Source organism: Balaenoptera musculus, chromosome 10 (assembly GCF_009873245.2).
Source record: "Balaenoptera musculus isolate JJ_BM4_2016_0621 chromosome 10, mBalMus1.pri.v3, whole genome shotgun sequence".
NCBI classification, from domain to species: domain Eukaryota; kingdom Metazoa; phylum Chordata; class Mammalia; order Artiodactyla; family Balaenopteridae; genus Balaenoptera; species Balaenoptera musculus.
Window position 1 is genome coordinate 96635267 of NC_045794.1, and position 14020 is coordinate 96649286.

General features: G+C 38.4%; 2 protein-coding genes across 2 annotated transcripts in view; one reads left to right on the top strand and one right to left on the bottom strand.

Moving 5' to 3' along the window:
* Positions 1–10865, bottom strand: part of ST13 (ST13 Hsp70 interacting protein) — a 29691-nt gene extending 18826 nt beyond the window's left edge. The window contains exons 1-4 of the mRNA XM_036864811.1: positions 10599–10865; positions 5340–5397; positions 3167–3242; positions 1405–1475 (exon numbers count right to left, since the gene is read on the bottom strand). Coding sequence (XP_036720706.1) covers positions 1405–1475; positions 3167–3242; positions 5340–5397; positions 10599–10708 — 315 coding nt within the window. The 5' untranslated portion in view covers positions 10709–10865. The remainder of the gene's footprint in view (positions 1–1404; positions 1476–3166; positions 3243–5339; positions 5398–10598) is intronic.
* A 453-nt stretch (positions 10866–11318) lies between these two features.
* Positions 11319–14020, top strand: part of XPNPEP3 (X-prolyl aminopeptidase 3) — a 58621-nt gene continuing 55919 nt past the window's right edge. Inside the window, exon 1 of the mRNA XM_036864810.1 lies at positions 11319–11453. Within this exon, the coding sequence (XP_036720705.1) occupies positions 11390–11453 (64 nt within the window). The 5' untranslated portion in view covers positions 11319–11389. The remainder of the gene's footprint in view (positions 11454–14020) is intronic.

Below are 14020 nucleotides of genomic sequence, written 5' to 3' on the forward strand. Positions count from 1 at the left end.
TTTTTCAATTATGGTGCTGATGGTTAAAGGTGAAAGGCAAACATAAAATTTTCAGAAGGAAAAAAACAATATATTACAGCAATTATAACCTTAAGGTAATAAAGCATAATATATAAAAGAACTTTCAATTTAACTGCATTAGAAGATTTTGTATGGGGGGAGGGATAAATCAGGAACTTGGGATTAACATACACACACTACTGTATATAAAATAGATATCCAGCAAGGACCTACTGTATAGCACAGGGAACACTACTCAATATTCTGTAATAACCTATATGGGAAAAATTCTGAAAAAGAATGAATAGATGTGTATGTATAACTGAATTACTTTGCTGTACACCTGAAACTAACAACATTGTAAATCAACTATACTCCAATAAAATTAAAAAATTTTAAAAAAGACTTTGTATACTAAGACAATGTAAAGAAAGCGAAGAGAAACCACAAACTAGTAGAAAAAAATGTGGAGCACACAGACGACAAATTGTTGGCATCAATTGTTAGCAGAATATAAACTGAACTTAAAAATCAGCAAGAAAGAGATGAACCAGTAAAAAAAAAAAAAATAGGAAAAGTCAGAATAAGACTTCACAAACACCTGTGAATAACTAATAAACATGAGAATATGTCAACTTTATTAGACATCAGGAAAATGCAAATTTAAAAGCCACAAGGATGTATCATTTCACACAGTAAGGTTGGCAAAGATGAAATATGACAATATCAAGAACTGGTGAGAATATGGTCCAACCTTTTAAGCTGCAATTACAGTGTATATATATATTACACTGTATATATATATATATATATATACACAGTGTATACATATATTACAGTGTTTCTCAAGCTTTGTTTCATTATCAACCCCTAAAGAGCCTTTTTAGGCAATTTTTTCTTACTTCTCACCCCCTCCATTTTAATACTGCAGATACAGTGCATATATGTGAATGTGCTATGACCTTTGGAGTACCACTAACCATCCTAACACCTAAGTTTTTTTCAAGCCCCCCTTCCAAGAACTGATTTTCACCACCTTGAGGGCAATATCTTTTGTTGGGACACAACCATTTTAGAAAACTGGTGATAGATATCCCATTAACAGACAATTCCACTTGTAGAAATAAATGTTAGATGAACTCTATAGTCTCAAGAGCAGTCCAACCAGATGCAAAGTGAAATAGGTAAACAGAAGACAAGTATTCCAGAGATTGTTAGAGAGCATGATTAAAAATAAAGGGCATTTTCACAAATATTTTAAATAATAAAATGCTTTCCTAGATGCCTTAAGTCAGAGAAAGATTCAACTTGTGCTTTTCCTAGAAGAGATATGTCATAAAATTATTACAGTAGGTAGGCTTTCACACTGCTGGCAGCAAGCAGAAAATAAGCCATTGAACTTACCTCTACATTTTCATCTCCCATTTCTTGAGGGGCATCAGTGTCTGGTTCAATCACACCTTCATTGTCAATTTCTGTCGAAGTTAAGAAAATGAAAATAAGACCTGTGCTATCCAATATAGTAGCCACTAGCCACATGAGGCTATTAAAAATTAATTAACCTTGGCTAGTGCAACTGATGAACTGAACATTTTACTCTAGATTAAATATTTTACTTCGTTAATTTTATTTAAACTGGTACACTGTAAAATATTTCCCTGTTAAACACAATCTTATTGTTTTGGTAAAACTATATTTCATCTTAACAGTCACATAATGTAAGGTATTTATTATCACATTGTAGTAGGTACTCTGGCAAGTGCATAGTTTCTATTTCTATTACATATTACACAGACATACTGATTTAGTCAGTGTCAACAAACTGATTCAGTTGAAATACTGTGTTCTACACACCAATATACTATAATGTTTTTTAAAAAAATATTTTATGCAGATAGCACAAGTTATAGTGATACTCTGATGTAAATCATGATAAAATATTTAATTTTACCATTTTCTGCCTTTGAAAACATAGTATGGATAAATTTTAAACTAAAGGTATACTACTTGTACAGAATTGACCCCCAAAGATAGCACTAGAAAGAGCTATGCTGCAAACTTCATGATGGACAACTGTATAAACAAAACAAAATAACTGTTATATATCAAAAAATGTTTTAAACAATAAACATTAGGAGACATTTTTAGCAAAGAGTAAACTTGATAAAAGCAGTTTCCTCTCAACGGTCAAAAAAGAATGAAATTAAAATTGGCTACCTGAAATCAGAATTAACATCCAACAAAAAATTTTTAATCAATTTTTAACAGGAACTGAGCTTGTAACTTTTTCTAATTATAAAACAGCTCGATTGCTGCACAAAATGCTTTTAGATGGAGTTAATTTTTAAAAAAATATTCATGGTAATTGTTAGAAAACTGTAAGATTAAAAAAATTTTACAAAAAGTAAAAGATCTGATTAAGCCCCCAAACAACAAACCCCTTCTAACATACCAAAGATCAACGGACTCAAAATTTGAAAAATGAGTATTTTTTTTTTTAGCTTTTAGATAGGTTCTGTGAATTAAGAGACTGCCCAATTAATAACTGGGGTATATATTTATAGTCTCAAAGGACCTCCAAATTTATGAAGAAATTTGTCAGTTTGCAGTCTAAAAAAACCAAACCAAACAAATAAAACCCCAAGCCCATGGCATAGACATCAGTTCTTCTAAACTGAACCAGTTTTATTAACACAGATGCAGGTACTAAAGGAAAATAATTTTTTGGTACTTGATTCAGTTATTGGAAAACTTTTACATATGTCTAGAAAAACCTGGGTATCCGACCCAACTTATTCAAATACAAATTTCATGAAGTCTGAATACTGATCAAGTATTTCCATTAAAAATATAACATCTGCATTGAGATATGCTATAAATACTCTGGATTTGAAGACCTAGTATGAAAAAAGGAAAACAGCTCATTAATAATTTCCCCATATTGATTACATGCTGAAATGTTAACATTTTACATATTGTTTAAAATATATTATTTGAATTAATTTCAACTGCTTTAAATTTTTAAAACGTGGTTACTAGAAAATTTTAAATTTCATATGTAGCTCATGTTATACTTCTATTAGATAGCACTGATTTAGTCAATTTAGTAAAAATCAACATAGGACCATATCATGAGATTATCAAATACAAACTACCATCTCCTCACCTAGATCACTCTCCTCACTTGATGGTTCGTCTGTCTTTATGTTTTCCTCTGCCTTCTTACTATCTGTTTTTTCTTCCTAGCAAAAGGAAGGCAAACAATGCTATCAGCATTTAATAACACACCCAACATATATGCTATTAATTTATACCGATTTATGTATAAACTATTCAGATACACTGTATTTCAGTTGTTGATGCTCTTTCTTGTTTTGTTTTGGTAAACTAGCTTTTGTTTTCTATTTTTATTTCTCTTGTTAAATTAAAGGGACTTCCCTGGTGGCACAGCGGTTAAGAATCCGCCTGCCAATGCTGGGGACACAGGTTCGATCCCTGGTCCGGGAAGACCCCACATGCAGTGGAGCAACTAAGCCCATGTGCCACAACTACTGAGCCTGCGTTCTAGAGCCCATGCGCTGCAACTACTGAGCCCATGTGCCACAACACTGAAGCCCGCGTGCTGTAGGGCCCACGTGCCGCAACTGAGTCCAAGCGCCTAGAGCCCATGCTCCGCAACAAAGAGAAGCCACTGCAATGAGAAGCCCACGCACTGCAAAGAAGAGTAGCCTCCACTCGCCGCAATTAGAGAAAGCCCGCGCATAGCGATGAAGACCCAACAGAGCCAAAAAAATAAATAAATAAAAATAAATAAATAAATAAAATTAAATTAAGTATAGGTCCAGTCCCTCATCCAAACCATTTAGAAAATGAGTTTTAGAATTTTTAAAATTTTGGATTTTAGGAAGCTAATAAAGTGGATATACCATATTATGTAACACCCTTAACAGGCACTGTAGTCCACAACTCTCCATAGTCAAACACATTACTACTTTCGCAAAATAAAAATTTTTTAGCAGAGATGTAAGTTAATACAATTTTGTCTTCACACGTTTATCACATGGCAAAGTATCTTACCTAGGGCTCAGAATCTACCAAACTCTGACAAATGACTCACCAAAAAAAAGAATTACTACTTCTGAAGCTTTTACTTAACTTCTCTCATTTCACTGTTCAAAGATATGCTAAATAATAAAACAACAAATTTTCTTATCAATTTAAGACAGCTAGTCAGAAGACTCTCAGGAAAAAAACCTTTTAGACACGAAGGCAGAAAATAGGGGAAAAAGAAATTCCAACAGGAGCATTCTTTTTTTTAAAAAATTAATTAATTATTTATTTTCGGCTGCATTGGGTCTTCTTCTTTGTTGTGCACGGGCTTTTCTCTAGTTGTGGCGCGAGCGGGGGCTGCTCTTTGTCGCAGTGCATGGGCTTCTCATTGTGGTGGTTTCTCTTGTTGCAGAGCTCGGGCTCTAGGTGCGTGGGCTTCAGTAGCTGTGGCACACAGGCTCAGCAGTTGTGGCTCGCGGGCTTAGCTGCTCCGCAGCATGTGGGATCTTCCCAGACCAGGGCTTAAACCTGTGTCCCCTGCATTCGCAGGCAGGTTCTCAACCACTGCGCCACCAGGGAAGTCCCAAGGGAGCATTAAGAGTACATCTTCCCCCACCTCCATCTCTAAACTTTAGATACCAGCAACCTCCTCCTGTTTGTACACACCTTTTTGGCAAATATGCTAAAGCAACTCCATGAACCACACTCAGAAATATCCCTCAGGTGGTAGGGCAGAAAAAATTGAGAGTAACTAATTTGGGCTGTTTTTTCATTTACTTTCCAAATATTAATAAAGTACCTACAAAAACACTATGCTACGTGCTAAGAAACAAACAAACAAACAAAAATGATGAATGGGAATTCCCTGGCAGTCCAGTAGTTAGAACTCAGCACTTTCACTGCTGTGGGCCCAGGTTCAATCCCTGGTCAGGGAACTAACATCCCACAAGCAGCGCTGAGTGGCTTAAAAAAAAAAAAAAAAAAAAAGATTAAGACTACAAATGCACACAGTCACAGAGCTTACCACTTACAGGTCATGCATATAACATACATCAAGCACTTACTCTCACTTACTTTATACAATATAGTGAACATTCAACCCCACATTCTCAGTGTTATATCAGATTACAGAGATTTGATGTCCAAATAGAAATTTTACAAAGGTCTTACTTCCAAGTGATTTCTTGGGGAAATCAGGAATGGCAATTTGAGGGCAGAAGGTGAGAAACATCCCTAAGAAACCTTATAGTACTTTATCACTAAACATACAAATGAAATTCATAGCTTACCTTGGTATTTTCTTCCAATTTAGTTTTATGAGTAGCAGGTGGTATTTTACCCCCCATGCTTGAGGAAGATGAAAAAAAAGATATTTGTTTAGAAAACTAAAATTCACTAAGCCAAGCAACATTTATTTATGCTGAGTAAAAGGTTACATATTTAAATAGTTACCTTTTCAAACCTTTAAGGGTAAACTCATTTGAATACTTCAGTATTATAAGTTTTTTTCAGCTTAAAAATTTATTTACTTTTAGGATACTGGTTAATAAAAATCCAACCTTTTCCTTGTCTCAATAAGTCTAGTAAACTTAATTATATAGCTTCTCTGCCCATTCCCAGAGAAAAAGGAAAAGAGGCAGAGAAACACGCAATGACAAAATCATTTGTACAAGTTGTTAATTTAGAATTCAGTAGATATACTTGAATCCAAAACTTTGAATTTTTGAATCAAAAGTTTGACATTTGTAAGAATAGCTCAGTTAAATTCAAATAGGCAGTTTATAAAATAACCATTATGAAGTCACAGTGTAATGATTCAAAACACTTGTTTCCTCTGACTAGTACCTACAAGGATTCTTCTTGGTTATATTCATATGCCTCTCACACTGCAGATTTTCTCCTTATCACCTCTAAACTTCACCCATTAGAATTTCTTCTTGACCTTGCAAGCCCTTCTTTCCCAAATACTCCAGGCCAACTAAGTGAGTTATACATAAATAACTTAAAAATAAGGAAAAAATAAGACCATGAAGAATTAGTGTTATATGCTCCTTCTGGGGCAGGCTCTGAAGCATATGGGCTACATGCAACAGTCCAGTGATTAAAAAGTTCAGTGGATTAAGAGCACTCCACAATAGTGAGAGCTAGAGATCACAAAGACTTAACATGTGCCTTAAAAAAAAAAAAAAAGAGGCCATTAACTTTTATGTAAAACAGAGATATGTTAACTTGGAAAACAGAAAGGAACCTAGTCCAAAACACCTGTAAGCGTTGATTCTTTATAACTAGAGTTATCAGAGCCATGCTTACATTGATTTCAGTTGGGTGGGATTTCTGGACATAAGGTATAAGTATACTGGATTTAAATAGATATTGGTTTTCCAAAGTTCTTTTACCAACTTACACATCTATTACCAGTGTATGAGAATTCATCTGTTCCACACCTTGGCCAACACTTAGCTATTGTTCATCTTTTAAATTTTTAGCATTTTTAACAGGTGTGTAGTGGTATCTCATTGTAATCTGAGTCTCTTTTCATACATTGGCCATTTTTTAAAATTAATTAATTAATTTATTTATTTATTTATTTATTTTTGGCTGTGTTGGGTCTTCGTTTCTGTGCGAGGGCTTTCTCTAGTTGCGGCAAGCGGGGGCTACTCTTCATCGTGGTGCGTGGGCCTCTCACTATCGCGGCCTCTCTTGTTGTGGATCACAGGCTCCAGACGCGCAGGCTCCGTAGTTGTGGCTCACGGGCCTAGTTGCTCCACGGCATGTGGGATCTTCCCAGACCAGGGCTCGAACCCGTGTCCCCTGCATTAGCAGGCAGATTCTCAACCACTGCGCCACCAGGGAAGCCCCTGACTGGCCATTTTAAAAGCCTTTTTTGTAAAGTTCACCTCTTGTCCAGCCTTCTATTAGGTTGTCTATCATGTTTGTAGGTGTTCTTTGTATATTCCGAATATGCACATTCTGTCAGTTATACAAGTTGCAAATGTCTTCTCCCACCCTGTGGCTTGCCTATTCACTCAATGGTATCTTTTGATAAAGCCAACATGAAGTAAAAATATAAATGCAAAGTAACAAATGTAATGAGAAACAAAATTTGCAATTTCTTGTATTAAGAAAAACATGCACCTTTCCCATTCTGTTTAATGTGACAGTAACAAAAAAAATCTTCAGTTACTCAGTACCTTTGATAAGGAAGAATGGCTCCCATGTGCCAATCATTAAATCATTACACAATCCAAAACATCTAACTACGCAATTCAGCAAAGTGAAATGGTTTAATGATAGGGAACAAGCATACAAACAGGACAAAATTCTTTAAAATTCTATTCTACCGAAAAACTTTTTGAAAGAGCACAGTAATCAAATACCAGTTCTTTGCAGTTAAATTTTAATGAAGGCACCAGACTTCCTAAACTGTGTTTTTCCTAAGTTTCAAAATGCAGCATCCAGAAATGTATTTAGAGTGACCTCCAAACACAGTCCTAACAGTGTAATTTATGTTAAAACTTTGGGAGGTGATAGTCCTGCCAACTAATGTGTTAAACTAAATCTAATCCTAAGGAAATATCAGACAAACCCGAATTGAGGGAAATTCTACAAAATAACTGGCCCATAATATTCAAAATTGCCAAGGTCATGAAAATCAGTGAAAGACTGAAGAACTATTTCAGAACAAAGAGACATGACAACGAAGTGCAACATGTAATTCTGAAGATTAGATACTATTAATGTATCAGTATCAGTTTCCTGAGTTGATGGCCTTACTGCAGAGGACTGTCCTTGTTTGCAGAAAACACACCCTAAATGGTGTTGGGGACACAGTGTTGGAAATAGTTCAGGAAAAAAGTTCCTTGTACTATACTTGCATTTTGTTTGCAAGCTAGATACTGTTTCCAAAAAATTAAAAAATTTAAAACTTGGGAGGAAAACCCAAGAGGGTTTATTCATAAACTAGATTTAGAGTTTCTCACATTCCAAATTCTAGTTAACTATTGGAAGGTAACACCAATTTATAGGTACAAAAGTTTCATTTTATGCTTCCAAGATTTAAAACAAGATAGTTCTCTGCCAAAAATTGCAAACTGGACTTTGCCAATATAGGCATTTATGTGGGACCACACAAGACTTCAATCATAATTCTCTTAATTTGGTAACATTAAACCTACTCTGTGCTATATTTACTTACACACATGTACAAAAAACTGGGTACTATATTTTAAATTCACTGAGGGTACAAATGCATCCTGTTCACTTAATTTAAAATATTTGCTGAAAAGCCATGTGCCATGCACGCACTGTGCTGGAGACTAGAATACAAAGATACTCCCTTTGATCTTAAATTGCCATAAAATGAAAGGATAAACGTAACTGCAAGATACGAAGTAGACCAAGTTGTGATATAGGAGAAAATCGCACCAGAAAATTCTTCTCCCCCTAGAAAAACAAAAATATTCCAAAACATATTTCTTGGAAAGAATGTAGTCTCCCTGATTCCCACTGACTATTGGGCCAAAATTTTTTTCTTCATATTTCTCTTGTTCAATTTATTAAACTTATATATTCTTAAAACCAAATAAAATTTTAAGCTATAAACAATAATAGAAATTATGGCAAATAAGCAAATGGACTGTTCTTCAATGTCTAAGCCTGGATATCCATGACTAATTTAGTATGGAGTAGAGGAAAACCTGAGATGGTTTCTACTTGAGGAACCCTAAAAGTAGGATTAGGTTTAGGAATATTACTGGACCTGTAAGTCTCCACATTCAGCCCTATCTATCTCCTGTAACTTTGGACTGCTTTAAGAAGACTGATACCAATACAGAAAAGAGAGGAACTGATACACTTCAGAGACTACAATACTTGACAGAATTTTCATACCATAAATCAGAATTCTCTACACAGCCACAATCGCTCTAGCACAAGTTACAACACTGTTTCCAGATGCAGTTAACTTTTTCTTCACAGTGTCCTCTCTCTACCTCTCTAGGAGTGGAACATAACATTGTATCCACTCAAAATAATGTTCACTCTTGGTGCCAGATATTTCTTCCTGCAGTATCGGTCCGCTTTACCTGGAATTTTAAGAACTTATTAATTGTAGGCTCTTTTCTCCAATGAGTAAATAAGAAGAGGACAAAAGCATACAAATACCTTAAGTGACACTTTTGGATCAAGTTACTCAACAGAGAAAACGACTAAAATCTAGACCTCAATTCCTAGTCCTAAAAATTTTTCTGTTAAAAAGCAGAATTTGCAAAACGGTATTAACTGTTAACAACTGTTATTAAGCTACTACAGTAACTAATTGTAAGCGTTCTCATAATTTTACATAAATAACATGAGCAAAAATCTTACAGTAGCTAGAAAACTGGTGGGGGGAAAAAGGACTGAGAAACTTCTTAGAGGAAAAAAATTACTATCCCACCACAGACAACGTTGATAGATTTGACCTTAAGTTTCTTCGTTAGAACAAGCTCACTGGAAGAAATATTCTTTCAAATGTTGGCTAATCATTGGTTCATCTTCCCCTATAAAAATATTACTAAAATAAACAAATCAATGTTTAGGGTAGTACCTTTTAGGAGTCATATTGCTTTACACTATTTATCACCTTTTTACTCGCTATTTATCACCGTGAGATGCAATTTGTATGTCATCTCTTAAATTCCTCACCAGAGGTACTGACTCTAAAAAATCATCTCGGGGAAGAGTTCCCTTTCTCCCTTAAGTTCCCCTCCAATACGCAGAATACTAATCTCTATTACATGCTAAATATCAAGACGAATTTCTGTACTTATCCATCTGTATCCCTAAATAGATTGTACTTAAACTGTTTCCTAGCTAGCATCTGGCACAATGCCTGTCCAATTAATTCCACGCTCGTAGCGCCGTACTCTGGAGTTAAAGATAACAAGAATAGATCGTGTTAACATGTGGGTCCTTGAAAAATCAGTTTTTTAAAAGTGTCTGGCGTGATGGCACTGCCACTATGGAAGTACAATAAGCGATTCCCAAAATAATTCTACGCACTTAGAATCGCTATAACTGTAAAAGTAATCAAACACAGCTACCACTTTTATTGTAACTTATTAAATAACTTCCACATTATCACACCACTTTTTAAAGGCACAGTGCGTAAAGGAGCTGCTTCGTGTCACTGCCACCTCAGCAGGACACCAGAGGTTTCAAGAAAAACAACTCCACGCGAAAGCGAAGTCTTGCCGCTTTCACCCCTCCCCCTCACGCCTAACGGTGCCCTACTGCCCGCAACCATCTGCATCTCCGTATGTCGCCGAAGACACACCCCTGGCGACCTCAGAATGCAGGGGACCCAGCTCTGCCTTTTCCTTCCCTGCCTCTGAACCATCTAAGCTTCCCGATCCTCCACTAGCCCCTCGAGGTCGCCGCCAGGGAGCGAGACTCGCCGCCGAGCTCCAGGTTCCTCCGCCCCGCGCCAGCTCGGGCCCAGCTCGGCCCAGCTCCCCCTCCCGCTGTCCCTGTTCCCTCCCCCATCGGCCCTCAGGCGCGGGTCTCACCTCTCCACCCACTCCCTCAGGAAGCGCATTTCCTCGGTGTGCAGAACGCTCGGGTCCTGCTTGCACATTTTCACGAAGGCTCGAAGCTCGCTCACTTTGCGGGGGTCCATGGTCCGGAGGCGGCGGGAGGCAGCAGGAGGCGGCGGGAGGCAGCAGGAGGCGGCGGGAGGCAGCAGGAGGCGGCGGGCGCGGCGGAGGCTGCGGCCCGATCCCAAGCCCGGGCGCTAGCGCAGCGTGACCGCGTAAAGGGGGCGGTTGCTGCCAGGCAGAACAGACTAGAACCTCCCCGGCCACTGGCTCCGCCCACCCAACGGTCTCGTGACCCCGGGTCCTTCGCCCGTTCATTCCTACTCCTCTACCGCTGCGCTGCGCACTGGCTAGAATCTTCTAGAAGTGTGGCTGTTCGTGCTGGTGCCTGCCTCTCCATGCACGCATTCTTATCTTCACTCAGAACTAGTGCTCTAGATGGATCAACCTCCTATCCGGTGCTTTCAAGGAGGCGGGAGCTGTAAGCCCCTGCGGGGAGTCATTTAGAATAGAATATTCTGTGATTGTGGCTGTTAAATGGAACACGACGTCATGACGCCAAAATGGCCCTCCGGCCGGAGCGGCGGTCGCAGCTCCGGGCGTGACGTCAACATTCTGCGCCCCTGTGGGAGGAAAGCCCGGCGAGCAGCGCCGGCCGGAAGGGGAGGGACACCTGGCCTGGTTTCCGGGCGACTCAACCCTACCGGCCGCGGCTTCTTCAGCAGTTTTCCGCGTTTCCTTCCTGAAGCGCAAGCGTGGCGGTTATGCCTTGGCTACTCTCGGCAACTAAGCTTGTTCCCTCGGTAGCAAGCGCCCGCAGCCTCTCAGGTTAGACTCCCACAGTGTCTCCTTCGGGGCTTGCTCTGAGAAGCCTGAGGCGCACCAGAGGGGTCCAGGTTGGTCTGAGGCGACCCCTGCTTTAGCGGACTCTTCTGCTGGGGTCTCCACTCCCAAACCCTCTGTGCGCTCCTTGGATTTCTCCTCTACCCGCTGCCCCTGGAAAAGGGTGGGCCCGGGGTTCTCTTTGCAGTTGAGGTATTCTGCGAGGTTGAAATGACTGCAGAGAGAAAAGGGTGTGCTGTCTTCCCAGAGGGGCTGTCTTCAAAGTAACTCGGACTCATGGAAGTTGTGTCAGTTATCACACTTGCCCAGGTGACACAGTGTCTCACATCACGTAGCTCTTGTTTCTGTTAGGTTAACCTACAGTCGGATTTTCGTGTTTTCAGAGTAGACGTGAGAGCTGGCTGCAGAATGTACAAGAAACACATGTTTAGTACTACAGATCTTTGAGTAGTTCCTCTCAGAAGAGGTAATGTTTGGAAATACTCCTGAGGCTTTTTATGTCTGAAAGCCTTGCTCGAAAAGGCAAGATAGTAAGTCAGAAAGAGAAAAACAAATATCGTATATTAACGCATATATGTGGAGCCTAGAAAAATGGTACAGATAAACCGGTTTGCAGGGCAGAAGTTGAGACACAGACGTAGAGAACAAACGTATGGACACCAAGGGGAGAAAGCCGCGGCGTGGGGGGGATGGTGGTGTGATGAATTGGGTGATTGGAATTGACATGTATACACTGATGTGCATAAAATTGATGACTAATAAGAACCTGCTGTATAAAAAAATGAATAAAATAAAATTCAAAAATTCAAAAAAAAAGAAAGTGTTAAAAAAAAAAAAGAAAAGGCAAGATAGAGTAGTCCAGGAATGGGGGGGGGGGCATTTTTTTAGGGTGTATTCTGTCGCGAGCAATTAATGCGATGAACATGAAGCTTGATCGGTGAAAGGTGAATCGTCTTTCAGGCAGATCTGCCATTGGATCATATTTTAGTTTTGGGGGCCGATAGGTGAACAGTGTGTGAGCCGGAGCATATGGTATTTGACACCAAAGTTATGTCTTGACATGTGTTTCTTATGTTGGTATACCTGAATTTATTGAAAATGGAATGGTAATTATATCGACTTAGGAGCCTTACTCTAAAAAGTAAAAATAAAAAGTAATCATTGTTCAGTGCACAGAACTTGCTCTTTGCTTCTAACAGTTAAGCTCCAGAAAGCTGTCCCTCTCCATGGGAGTAGGTGAATAGATATGCTGTTAGTCAGTCTTGATCACAGAGGCCATAACTTATGGTTTAGAGCTGGAACCATTCTTTGCTTGTAACTTTTTTTCCATTTGTTGAGGCTTTGTGTAAAACCTGATTAATCAAGATGTAGGGCTAGGTACTGGATTATACACACCAGTGTCCTGGAAAAATGTAGTCATTATGCTTCATTTTGCTTCAGTGGAATAAGTAAATTTAACCACTTCTCATATTAACATCATAATATACATATATAGGCTTTTTGAATGAATGAATGATCTCCTTGGACCTTCACAAGTCCAGTAATTAGAGCAAATATCATTTTACTGATGGGGAACTGAAACTAAGACAATATCACAAGTAGCAAGTCAGGAATGTTAATTGTATGATTGCCATGTAGTCCTTTTTCTGTTATACCTCTGCTAGGTCTTACTCTGCTTAGTAAAGTCCTTTTTGACCTTTTTATTGAGCCAGAAAGAATGTATCTTCATTCAGTAACTTTTGAGTTAGTAGTCATTGTGGGTGAATCTCCACTCCCCTGGAGTTACAGTCTAGTCAGATGATAGAGAAGCAACAAATAAATGAGAATATATATAGCAAAGGATGGTAATAGAGTCTTGACTCAAGTGACATGGGAGCTCAAGAAAGGCAATAATGGGTTGTAAGTATGTTATTCTGGGATTTTATGAAGTTTTAGAATTTGAAAATTCCACCAACTTTAGATGTTCATAAATAGAACTTGGAATTCTGTGGTGCTCTTGGTTGCTTTTCCTTAGGAAGGCTTTGGGAACAGGGTGTTGAGTACCATAGGTAACTTCCTATTCTACGAAAGTCATGCATTCCTAAAGTGAAAATGCTTTGGCTAATTGAGAGTGTGATTTCATTAGTTGTGATATAGTTATTAACACCTAGTCATTTGAGAAAAAGCAAAATAAAGCATTAATGATGCATAAGTAAGTTTTATATTTTAAAAGACTGGATCATTTAAATATAAGTGTGAGATGAGGAAGGGAAATATTGAAAATATTAAAGAATAAGTAGCAAATAATTTTTAAAAGCCTGTTTGCAGTTAATTCTATTAACATTAATTGAGCACCACATAGGAGAACTAAGCACACAAAAAAAGTTTCTGCCATCATGCGAGACGGACAAAAAAGCAAGTAATTGTAATGTAACATACTTGTGGGGAGAAGGAAAAAGGGTTGATATTTTCTGGGGGCAGAGAGGGGCAAAGAGGAAACGTGGGCGTGACGTCAAAGGTTAGGAGAGTTGAGACTTGAAAGAAGGCTTGAATTTACCAAGCCAACTAGAGTG